Consider the following 12,889-nt stretch of genomic DNA (forward strand, 5'->3'; position numbering starts at 1 on the left):
ACTCCCAACGGTCTTTAAGAATAACTTCATAATCCAGCTTATCTGACATGTTATCTCCACCTATGGGATTTATACGAGTGACCAACCGACATAAAATGACACACAAAAGGTCATGGAATGGAAAAATGTTTTTGACACATTTAAAGAAACAGCAGACATTTCCCCCATTTTGTCTTTATTTGAATAACAAAATGGACACACTACACAGAATACATAATGGAACAATACAAAATCTACAAAATGATACAATGACAAAGTCTTTTTTTTTTGTTTGTTTTTGTTCGACGGGTAACAACTGTACACTTTAAACGGATACAATACTGTGTTTCTCCTCTTTTATTTATTCATCTATATTTGGCACTTGACCACAAGATGCTTTTGAAATGAAATTGAGGGTCGAAGTACCTGATCGCCTCACTGAAATGTGCAGAAACCCAGACAACTAATGACAACTGTGCTATTGTTGCAGTTTTTCCCCCCATTTTTCAGGGAAGAAAAAAAAAAAAAAAAAGTCACATTTATCAGCTTGTGACAACTACGGCGCCCCACGTTGCTCTCAGATCAGCAGGGAGGGGGCAGGTGGAAACGATTACAGATGGAAGCAGTGAAGAGCCTGAAAATCAAAGCGGGGTCTGCCGCTGTCACAGCCGTCGTCAGTCCATTAATCTGTCAGTTAAGAGTCCGTTACTGTGTCTCATATACCTAAAAACAAGCCGTCACAGTAGCATCAACTCGGATGAAGGAAAAAGTGCACATTCAGGAGCCACGGCGTCACGTCTGCAGCTAAATGTTTAGATTGCTCTTGCATTTTCACTTCAACACAGATGGACAAGAGAGGACAAGCCGGCTGCAGAATGTCTACAGGCTTCCTTGAAAATACGGTCGATGAGGGAGATCCCGGGCGGACATTTCTTCGCTCCAAAAAGGGGGAGAAAAGAAACCTCAAAATCTAAATTTAGCAAATTATTTTCCAAGTCGAATGCATAGCAATACGTGGTCCTCTCCTCTTTTCTAGCACAAATATAAGAGAATACACCGTACAGCTCTTTTTCATACTTGTCAAGTCAAAGAAATTAAAATGCTTGTCATCACACTCCAATAACTTATACGTCAAAATTTTCCAAAGTGAATCTCTTCCATTGCAGCAAATTGCCCCAATGTTGTCAAAGAGTAAAAGAATATATAAGTACATACTATATATTCGTATAACATCTATCTTTTTTTTCCTTATATGCTTGTTAAACCATAGAAAGAGAATCAGAGCTCAGTTTATATGCATGTGTATTTGTGTGTGTGTGTGTGTGTGTGTACACAGAACTTGGCATAAAAAGTCACTTTCACGAAACCAGATGGTTGTCAATCTGTAGTCAAAACAGTTCCCCTTCATTCAGTTTTGGTTTGTTTGTAACATTCTTCCAAAATATACATAAAAAAGGAAAAAAATTAAACAATTTCCAGATCTCCTCTCTTGAATCACTGCACTGTAAGCTGATAACACCAGTAGTCTCAGACTAATAAACTTCATTTCTTCCAGTGTTGACATGGAGTTATGTTGCAATACTTAGTAAAGATCTGTCCATCGTCACTGAACAACCCAAGTCGGTCTCGAAGATAAAAGAAAAACAGGCGCAACTTCCTTTAAATTGGGAATTTTTGCTCTGAAAAACAAAAAGGAAATAAAAACGGCAAACTTGGGATTCGGCTGGATTATCCTCGCTGGCCGTCCTCTCGGACAGCTTTGATTTGAACAAGTCTTTGATGGGATTTCAGTCCTTCAAGTCATATTTGTACCACATATGAGACCCATGTTTGTGTTGAGCTTTTGACTGGGAATAGAGGCGCATGAACGGTCTGTAAATGTGGTTGTCTGGATGATTATGTATGCATCAGGCTTCAGTATATGTCATATGTGCAGATTTAGTGTGTGTGTGTGTGTGTGTGTGTGTGTGTTTATGTGCCTCTAAGGGTCAAGATATCCAATGCTTTAAAAAAAGATAAATCAAATCTTGAGTGGGTCAGATGGGAAAGACTTTGAAAATGTGTAAATGTATCAGTAGGAACAGTCCAGTTTTCTACTGCCCAGCACTGCTGGGATCACACTGCAGAAGCCGCACAATGGAGGGGTCGTTCTTCGCTCCTTCAACAAACTCTTCCAGGGACAGTTTACCTAAGAGACAGAGAGACGAGAGTTTTATGGCCAACTGTCTTATTGTTGGAGCAAAGTATCATTTATTATTTATTTCTCATCTTATCTTCTGGTTTTGATTATGAAGGGTCGAGTCTTACCATCTCGATTTGTGTCCATCTGCCTGAAGATCTTATCTGTGCGTTTCTCCGGTGTGGACTCGTCCTCGGGCATCTTCATCACAGAGGAAACCATCTTGTAAATGGCCTGGAAACGGGTAGAAGAGAGAAAAGAACACTTTTCAGTCTTACTGCAGATAAAACCGAGCGCAGGGAGAGTAACGCCAGATTACAGCCAGAAGCAGAACAGCAAAGCACAGTGCGCTGCAGGGGAAGAAAAAAAAAAAAAAAGACATCCTTGTGATCCCATCAATCAATTTATCTCTGCAGAAAGACAAATAAAGGATTCCTTTCATTTATTCTTGGCTCCGCTGCCTGAATTAACCGTGGGCAAACAAACGGGAAGCGTTCACGTCAACATATGGTCGAGAAGTCTTTAAAATAGATGAGGAAACATAAAAAAGGTTCACTTGTTATCTCACTGATTAGATTTTCAGAGAACACTTTTTGACCAGCTTAAATCAGGCAATAATTCTGGGCTAATGCGAGTGCCAGTTTGGAGACGGTTTGTTTTCCCTGAGCTAAAGAGGAACCGCGTCATTACATCAGTGTCTGTACCAATGCTGGTTTTGTTCCATTTGAACCCCTCACTGGTTTATTCTCAACTTCTCCCGAGGACCACGGTGCAGGAGGACAGTTTGAACATTAGGAAGCGCTGTCTGCGCTTGTGACCGTCGTTTGCAACGAGAATAACCATTTTGGTTGGTCTTTCTGCTCCACCTGCCCCTAAACTGTGTAGAATCGCAACACAAACCATCTCACAACGCTCAGACTTCCACCACCAAGACAACGATGAAGTTAAACAGTATTTCTATTGAATAAATGAATCTTTTTCATTTATATCACCATATAATGGATTTTCTTTAGTCTGTCATAATGATCACAGATCATTCAACAATGAAAACAATCATTAAATGTCGCCCTGTACTTGAGTGTTGCACGGCTTTAAAAATGTTTAAGTATCTCTACACATAAACGCCTGCTCACTTCACACGCACATACCCCATAAATAAAGAGCTCTGAGAATGGGATTACACATTCTGTGGCGCTCTGCTCACCGCAAAGTATGATGTAACAACATGTGCGTGAGATTGCAGGGTATGCGTGTGTGTCTGAGCGTGACGCTCCGACAGAAGTCCGAAGCGTTCATCCAATAAGGCGAAGAGCTCGAGTTAGCTGTAAGTGGAGAAGTGTACGGCTGAGGGAAGAAGCGCTGAGTCCATGAGGTTCAGAGGAGGACCTGAGGACCACAGAGGAACTGCTGGATTCTGAAGTTACTCAGTGGCTGGTTTTGGGCCGCCAAACAGAAGCAGATGGATATGTGATGTAGCAGCTGGTATGGATGGCTGAGCTAAATGGACCGAGGAGCGTGATGATACCGTGATGGTATGCAAGTTCCAGGTGAAGACTGCGTAAAGCTAAAGAAGCAGATGAAAGATAAAAGGAAGCAAAACTAAAGTAAAGAAGAGATCACCACAGCAGACTCACCGACACAATCTCCAGCATCTCTGCTTTGCTGATGTATCCGTTCCCATCCAGGTCGTACATACTGAAGGCCCACTTCAGCTTCTGGTCCAGCCGCCCACGTGAGGTCACGCTGAGGGCAATGATGAACTCCCTGAAGTCAATGGTCCCGTCTCCGTTGGCGTCAAACGTGCGGAAGACATGTTCGGCGAACTTGGAGGCGTCGCCGTAGGGGAAGAAGTTGGCGTAGATCTTCTTGAACTCCTCCATGGAGAGAGCGCCGCTGGGACAGTCCCGTAAGAAGCCCTTGTACCACTCGGTGATCTCGTGCTCGGTGAAGTCCGTGTTCTCCATCAGGTCCTGCATGATGTCGGGACGGAGCTTGCTGTTCTGTTTGCCCATGGTCGCTGCTTCTGTTGAGGCTGTGGTTGATGTGAGGGAAGCGGCGCTTTAGACTGCTGACAGAGAGAGACAAAAAGGTAGCTGTTTATGTCAAATAATCCACCTCGACACGATATATCATACAGCTGATGCCAAATCTGAACATCCAGCACAGAGCAACATCGTCATTAATCAGGAGCCACTTTTCCAGTAACCTGATGATTATTCACCAGCAGCTTTTTTGGTGAAATATTCCAGGGGGGGAACACCTGGTTCTTGAGCTGCTGGTTTGACCTGTTGTTGCTGATAAAACCGAGTCGGACCTGAGTTCAGCTCATGTTCATAGAGTTATGGTAGGTCAGTGCACCCCAATATCAAATGTGTCAGAAATGTTAATATTGGGGATTTCCTCAGAAGGAGTTGTTATTGATAAGTTTGTTAGAAAAGTCCTGAAAATACACTTGATAAAGCCTGCATAATTAAGCACAAATCGTATATAAATTGAGATTTTGTTTTGTTCTCATTTAAATGACTAGTCAGCTTTTCAGGGGATAAATGTGAGGGGGTTTGTTTAAATCCTACAAAGTCTAATGTTTTTAAAATAACTTTGTCTTCTATTTCATGACAAAATGCAAATGAAAGTTATGAGAAAAACAATGACGGCAAGTTACAAGACAAACAAAAACGCACGAGACCACCGAAGCTTTGCATGTTGTAGAACTACTCCAGATGCACAACCACACCTGCTGATAAGCCTGTGCATGCATCTCTGCAGAAGCAACTTCCATTTCCTACAGGAACTCTGAGGCTCAGTTGCTGAGACGCAAATTGACATCCTCCGAATCAGTTGTTGAGATGTCTATTAAGAGTTCTGCAGTTTTTGCTCATACTTTCTGTCTCTATCACAAACTGGGATTATGCACATGAAATAATAGCTGAAACAAACGGTTTAATCCTCTGAGACAATTTGTTGCACAAACTAAATGGGGAGCTTTCAAATGTAACAGAAGACGCAGTATTTCATTTACCCTGCAGCTAATGTGCTTCACGCCCTCCCTCGCCAGGCTGCTGCTCGGCTCTCCAAGCTAAAGACGCAGATAACGGATAAGCCAAGGATAATGATCGATACGACTGGCCCCGTCATTCAAAGCTACGTTTTCCAGGAGCGGAAATAAAGATGAAGTCAACTCTGAGTTTCCAGCATATTGGCTTCTCACACCTCCAAATCTGAAATATTAAAAGGGTGCTTTAACTAAATGTAAATAAACCAACAACTAAATTTAGTGCTTCAGGATCACGGTAAAAACACTGCAACACCTAAAACATCAAGGTCGACATCAAGCCTCGCTGGAGATTTGCTTTTCTGAGCTGTATGAGTGACTTTGAGATGAATTACAACTAAAAAGTAAAAGTCAAAAATAAATACAAGCAACTGGAAGTTGAGTTCCCTGCTGTTACCAATAGTTGACTTCGATGCTGGTTAAAGTGTTAACATGAAGTCTGATCATCTTAAACTTATTTTTCCCTTCAACACCCTTTTCACGCACACATCGCAGAGAGCTAAAGGCAGAGTTTCCATTTATGGTCAAATTCTGCAGGCGGTGCGAGCCAGCAAGAGCGTGCACGTCATCATGCTCAAAACGTAGCAATTTGCCAAAGTTTATCCTTCGTTTATGAGCTGCATCTTCCTGGCTGGTGGAACCTCGAGTCGCACACGTTCACCTTCCCTGCCCCCCTCAGACCAATAAGAAAAGACACTTCCACCAGATTCTCTCACTCTCACAAAAGGCTTATTAGAGTTCGGTGATCGGATCAATTTGCCTAAAAAGGTCCTTTTTTTTTTCTTTTTTTTTAAGTTTCCAGAAGGCATTTTGACTTTTCAAAGCAGGAGAACACAGATGGAACAAATAATACTGATTATCTGTCTTTTGCTTTTTTTAAATGTCTGCTTTAAAAATACTTCTTCAGCGGGTCAGTCAGCTCAGGTATTAGTAATCCTGCTTTAGTTGGAATTAAAAACAAGCAGGTAAAAATAACTGAAATAACCTTTTGCAGCTGGTCTAACTGAACTATTTCAGTCAGGACCTTTCCAAATAACCTGATATAATCATGTAGAGGCTTTCACACTCCATGGTATCACTGTGATCTAACACCATGTTACGCTTTCAAGCAAGCGCTCTTCTGCATTATTGTAACAGGAACTAAGAAAAAAACAGTTCAAGAAGTCAGACCTCCTAACATTTACATGCACTGGCTCTCGACTGAGAATATTTTCCATTTTCTCCACTGAGCTTTTAACATTATTTCATTACATAAAGAACAAAGCTGTCCAAACATGTCTCCCTTCCTTCCCATTTTTAACTTATTTCTTTATGACCGCTGAGCCACACATAGCAACCACTGCGTTTGGTGTCTCATTGTCGCTGATATGATGTTTAAATGAGGCGGCGAGGAACAGACTGATGAGCCAGTCTTATGGTTACGCGAGACAACACGAGAGTTAGAGAAGAAACTCGTCCTGTTTCACCTGTGCGGCCACGAGAAGACAGCTGCCCACATTAAGTTGGGAAAACACGTGAAGTTATACATCTGCCAGTCGTCAGTGATTAGCAAATGATCTAATTTCCCCGGCTTAATCGGACCATTATAGGAAAGATAAACTACTAAACAGCACTGAATCATGGGAGTACTTAAAGGATAAGATAAGCCGCATTGACTCGTCAGTTAAGTTATCAATTTCTAGCCCTCAGGGAGACGTACGACTTCAAAAACCATTTGATACTAAAAAAATAAATGATTAAATACGACACAGGAGATTTTTTTTTTTTTTTTTTTTTTTTTTTTTTTTTTAAAATCAGCAAATTGACTGTTTAAATGTGTGTATTTTGAGTTCAAATGGTTTTCACTATTGATCCAATCACTGAATATCCGCTTAACATTTTTTTCAGTCCAAACAATATCAGGAAATGCTGTCAAACGCGAGGATATCTGAGACAAAATGACATGAAAAAAGAAAGGGGGGGTTAATGTCCTTTTCCCTCTTCGTTTATGCAATGATTTAATTAAAATCTAATCAAATCAAACAAAATTACGTTTCCAATTTACTCGTATTTCCATGACTGCAGTTCACAGGAATAAGTTACATCCAGACACTTTACGAGAAAAAAACCCCAACAAATTCCCACAGAGAAAGCACTCAGCAGGGAGGACGCTTTTCTCAGAGCAGGTCGGCCGTCTATCATGTTTTGGCGCTCCTATGCAGAAAGGCCAACATTAGTATAATTCAATTAAGTGTCTGAAGCCATAACAACAATCTAAGCTTCCTCTTCGCTGAGCGTCTGTATTTTAAAAGAAGAAGAAACACCGGGGCGAGAGCTCGGACCTTCAGAGAACATCCCATCACCCTAAGAACTTAGCTATTTCTAGATCTGTGACATCACAGCCTGCAATTAACCATTAAGACTCTTACCTGGGGCTCCTGGCAGACCAGTGATGTTATGGTTATATAATGGAGCCCTCTATAAGGGGAAAGGTCACGTGGTGCAGACAAATTCCCCCTTGACCGCCTCATGAGGTCAGGACAAGAAAGTGAGCGGAGGTTTAACCTTCTGAGCGGACGACAGACCCGAGATAGAGCCGCTGACCTCAGCTTGCGCAGATTTATTGAACCCGAGAAGAACAGGCTGTCCCTTTCAGTTTCTAGCAACAACAGCATGTCCACCAGAGACGGTATTTAAAAATTAAGCAGAGGACAGCATCTGCGGGCTGGGAAACACAAAGCCAACAACACAGCATGCTGCATCCAACATCATCTATCATCATCATCATCATCATAAATCATCTCATAACTTCATATCTCTGCAGCTTCAATGAGGACTGCCCTGGCAGTTTTTTGAATAACATCGCTCACAAATTGACAAATGACCCTGAAAACAGCACGAATGAACAGACGTAACAAAGCAGCATTTGGAGGTATAGCTTGTTTGTTTTTTGGTCCTAAGCTTTGGGGTTTTTTTTATGTCTAAAACACTTTTTGGCTCACTAAGCCTGAGACGTCATGTTAAACACACAAAGAAATCAAAGCCTGTTGTCTTGTGGTTTCAGTTCTCAGCTTAATTCAAATTGGAAAAAGAAAATGCAAAATGTATAAATTTAAGCCAAGTATGCCACACTGCTCAAAATGGCTTCTGCAAAATAAAAAGCAACAGTCGTGAATTTGCTTTTAAGAAAGAAATGGCCATCTTTAAATTCTAACATTTAAAACGTGCAGTTGACTACAAACAGAAACAAAGAAGACACCATCACGACTGCGTGCAGTCAGCGTCTTTGCCCTGTGCTGACGTTGAGCCCTTCTTGCTGTTTAAATCAAAAGCCCCTCATCCCAGAACATCTTATCGCCCACTTATGCAACAGGTACAAGTCTCCATTTATATCCTGCAGGTAAATCTTAACGCGAGAGACTCCAACAGATAATCCAAGAGCAGAGGGAGCTGGGGGAGGGCGTCTGAGAGAGACCTGAGCACAGATAGCTGTTTTATGAATGATGCATTCATAACGAAATGTGATTCATGTGCGGCCGGGCTGCAGGCGCTGAGGGCAGCTATTCTTGACCTCACAGGCGAGGCAGTTATTAGACCTGCAGGATCTGCAAGCTGATATCCACTCACAAATCCAAATAACATTTCATCTCAGCTGTGACAAACTATCTGAAACAGCACATTTAAGCACGAGCCAAGGATGAATATGAGGAATCTGAGAGGCTGCTGATCATGTCAAAATTTAATTTAAGGCGACGCCAAACAGAGACATCATTTAGAGTTCTGCAGCATAACAATTCTCAATCTTTTTGCCATTAAATTGATTTATCAGTAATTCTGCTTTGCCTCATTTGTGCTCGGCAGTGCACGATAATTGCGGCCCAGCAGCAAACATTTGATGCTGTTTGGCTAATCTACTTGCATGCATTCCTCTCTGATGCAAATAAAACGGCTTTCTTATACAATCCCTGATGCACAATGTGAAATGAAGCGGATTCCGAATGATTGACTCTCCATGTTCCCATATAGAGTAAGCGGAGGACATTTGATTGAGAGCAGAAGTTTGACTTTCTTTTTTGCGAGACAATAAAACATCTGATTTCTTTTGGCAGACTTGCCCAAAGGATGCAGTGGCTCATATTCCAATGTTGGAGGAAAAAACTGGACGCGGTTCAAGCAGCTGGCAGGCCTGTTGTTATTCGTTTCACATCCTTTCTGTCTCTTTTAAACTAAACCTGAGAGTTTAGTGGGTTGGAGATGACTGCAATTTGGTGCAGCAGAAAGTCCTGAAAGCACAGTCTTTAAAGTTTAAGTCCTAAACGTCAGGATTGTTCATGTGCAGTTCGACGCAACACCAAAAGACAGAAACTAGTGCATGTGCCAAAACTACAACCACTCGTTTCACCTCACTCTTGAGGTTTCATTTAAAGCTGCATGTGAAGAACTGAGCTGTAACTCAAACCGACAACAACCAGTCCCAAGTGGCCGACTATAGAAAGCTCACACGGTCCACGTGGTACAACCAACATGTCGCAGACGGATGAAATGTTCACACATTTTAAAGCTTTGGCTTAGATTTTACAAGCTCTCCAGTTAATGACCTGCATCTGTCTGAGATCATGTATAAACAAGTCCTAGCTACCAACCAGTTGCAATCAAACCACCACGCAGCTACAGCAGCCTGGCATAGCTTTGGGAGAGCGCTCACGTTACAAGTGCCGCGACAACGTGTGCTTACTGCTTCAGTGACTCCTCGGGCGTCTGAATGCAACTCAATCTGCCGTGTTATTTGGTGGAAGGTCAGAGCTGAACCACTCTTGGTCCAATCTGTCCCAGAGTCTGAAGAAAGTCCTTTGCAGGATCTGTTTGATCAACAGAAGTCTCAGAAATCGTAAGAGCTACGATAACTCAGAACATTTTGGTGGAAGGTTTTTACAAGTGAGACGTGAGAGAATATTCCACTGCATACATCTGATTGACGTAAAATTGCCACCCGTTGTATTTTGAAAGAGGGAAAGGACCATTTGGTAGTTTTCTGGCCGACGGACGATCGTATGACGCCAACAGTCCTGTCACGAGAACGTCATTCAGTTTAGAGCTGTAAAAAAAGATCTGATTAACCAATAAGTAATTTTCAGCTCCTTAGAAAACTGACTAAATGTTTCCGTTCCTTTTTTTGGGTATTTTTTTTTGGAGTCATCTGCCGATTCTTTGAGCCACTGGTGACAACCCACAAGCATCTCTAACAGAACCTCCAGTGACTTCTTGCATGTTTATGACCAGAAATAAAAAACATTGCTACCTTTTTCTGTCATTTCAGTGAGCATCAGTGAAAAATCAACCTCGTGTTAACATGTCAACAGGGACTGGGACTCACTGACACATCCCAAAAACTTTTGTCCTCTTCAAACATTTTGCACGTCCCCCGATAACACTATAAATCCTTTACTTTCCCCTTTCTTGAAATCCTGTTTTAAAAAAAAAATAGCCCTCCCACATTTGAGAAACCCAAAGACCGGCTACTTCATCATAATGCAGCACACACGAGCTCCCATTGTGAGCCAGAGAGCTTTGTGCGTCAAGACGCTGCAGAAAACCACAATCATGACACTGAAGCCATTATGAGGGAACGAATGAGAACAAGATAAAAAATAAAAATAAAAGGCGTCACTGACAACGACTGCGAGAGGGAGAGCAGAGCTGCAAAACAGACAGAGGATTGGACAAACACTCACAGCAAATTGCTACTGATTATATGGGGGAGAGAGCTGTTTATTTTGCACTGAATATCTAAATGTGTTTCTCTCTCCAACCGCCTGTTAGAGACAAATGGCTACAGAGATGGAAATGTCAATCTGATGACTGAACACCTCCCATCCTTCTCTGTCAGAGATATCTGCTGCACAGCATGAGAGACACGCAGCCGTCTACCCGCAACATCATCTATGCGACGGGTCATAATCTGTTTTTCTGTTTCCCGTTCCACTCATCTCGGCTTTGACCCAATCACTCTCCCCCGTCCGCTTTCTCTAAAAACGGTCTAATTCAATTCAAAGGAGCTCTGACTGCAGCCTAGACGAGCCTAACTACAGGCCGCACTGCCAATGCGGTCAGCCTGGCCCAAAACAAACCCACAAGACACCCACGCGCACAGAAATAGAACATCTGTTCAAATTTAGCAAACCTTTGTCAGAATTCAGCATCTCTAAAATGTTTAGGAGAGGTCCTTTTAGGCACCAAGGCGGTTATTATCTCAACTCCACCCTTTTGTCAACACCTCTGCAGGTCTTTCAGTTTCTCCTGTTATGTTTTATTGGCAGCTTGAGTTGTTGAATTACCAAAATCAAATCAGAACTTTGGAAGTCACACAGCTGCGTGTTAGGGGTAGTTTTCAGTGACTGAGCCTCTTCCTTCTCATTTCCTGCACCTAAATGTTTCATCTGGATGAGTAAACCGCTTTCTTTTCTTTTTTTCCTCCTTCCTCTGACTGTAACATTTACGTGTATGCAAAAAGGAAATTGAAGACCTCTTCTCGGACGTTTTATTCAAATTCTACTCGGACACAATAATCTAGGGCAGAAAACACAGATTGGTTAATTAACACTTGGTTAAGAGTATCAAAAAGAGCTGTCACATAAGCTGCAAAATATTTCGTTTGTACACACATAAAAGAGCATTAAACACAAGTAAAGCAGGCTGCATGTTTTAACATATAACTGCACTAAAGACCTCTCTTTAAACAGAAAACAAAGTGACAGAAAATCTCCCACTTTACCTGAGACATTCATCTGCAGTAAAAACAAACATTTCCACTCACTTGTCAAGGTAAAGCCAGTGAAGAAAAGCTCCCTCCCCTGACTCCCTGCTTTAAGCCACTGACTGACTGACTGATGTGTATTTGCTGAAATGAGATACTCTGCCCTCCGTGGTCGCAGGACTCCTTTTTCCACTTCCTGTTCTCACTCATTTTCAGGTAAATCTAAAGACAACGAGGACCTCTCCTTCCCCCCTGAAGGTTTATTAAGGATGTAAAGGAGCAGCTTCATCCGATTAGAAATGTAGGTGAAGCCTTATCCGCTGCTAGCATCGTGTAATGCTGCTGCACAGCAAAGTTATGGAGGAAAATGTGTAAGAATTGTTGCTCTGGATATCTAGCCCAACTGAATAACAGCAATGGCAACAGTAAATTAACAGTTCGTCCCTGCAAGAACATTTGTTCAACCTGAAAACTCAACTCACCTGTGCTGTGGGATAATAAATAAAGTATCAGGAAGCGGGTAAACTATGAGGGAGGGACTCGTTAGCCACAACTTACCTCGCTTTTAAGTTGTTGTTGAAGACTTGCTTAAAGTTTCCTTAATATTCCATTACCTCAAGTCAAAGGGGAAAGACAGTCAAAGTTTCAAAGAAACTAACGGGTTGTAGCAGGAGCTGTTCTTCCAGGGTGCACTCAGTCCAAACTCCAGCAAGCAGTTTCCTGAGCCGCTGCTCAGTCTCCGCTTAGCCCCACAGCTTCTCACAGTGACGTCAAACCTGCGCGTCACATGGTCCAGCGAGGGCCAATGGGGAGCGGCGTTGTCTTGGCAACAATAGCCCGACACATGAATGGCGATTAGTATGTAAAATGTACACAGAAGTTGTTGAATTTCTATCAAATACAACTATCTAGGGTCCGACTACAAGCAGTGAGGAGCGACATTATT

The 12,889-nt window shown here is 42.2% G+C and overlaps 1 protein-coding gene across 2 annotated transcripts; it reads right to left on the reverse strand.

The window, feature by feature from the left end:
* Nucleotides 1-156: 156 nt before the first annotated feature.
* LOC140275162 (neurocalcin-delta B) lies at nt 157-12,682 on the reverse strand. Of its 2 annotated transcripts, none has more exons than XM_072370572.1 (4): nt 12,502-12,682; nt 3,793-4,223; nt 2,287-2,392; nt 157-2,167 (listed from the first exon to the last, which is right to left on the reverse strand). In XM_072370572.1, exons 2-4 carry the CDS (start codon nt 4,168-4,170, stop codon nt 2,073-2,075), a joined length of 579 nt encoding a protein of 192 aa, XP_072226673.1. In that variant the 5' UTR covers nt 4,171-4,223; nt 12,502-12,682; the 3' UTR covers nt 157-2,072. The 2 variants fall into 2 exon arrangements, with proteins under 2 accessions (XP_072226673.1, XP_072226672.1); XM_072370571.1 differs by having other exon boundaries at nt 3,793-4,226; nt 12,502-12,681.
* Nucleotides 12,683-12,889: the final 207 nt, after the last annotated feature.

This window comes from Leuresthes tenuis, unplaced genomic scaffold, assembly GCF_036924035.1.
Source record: "Leuresthes tenuis unplaced genomic scaffold, fLeuTen1.0.hap1 SCAF_18, whole genome shotgun sequence".
Classification (NCBI taxonomy): Eukaryota; Metazoa; Chordata; class Actinopteri; order Atheriniformes; family Atherinopsidae; genus Leuresthes; species Leuresthes tenuis.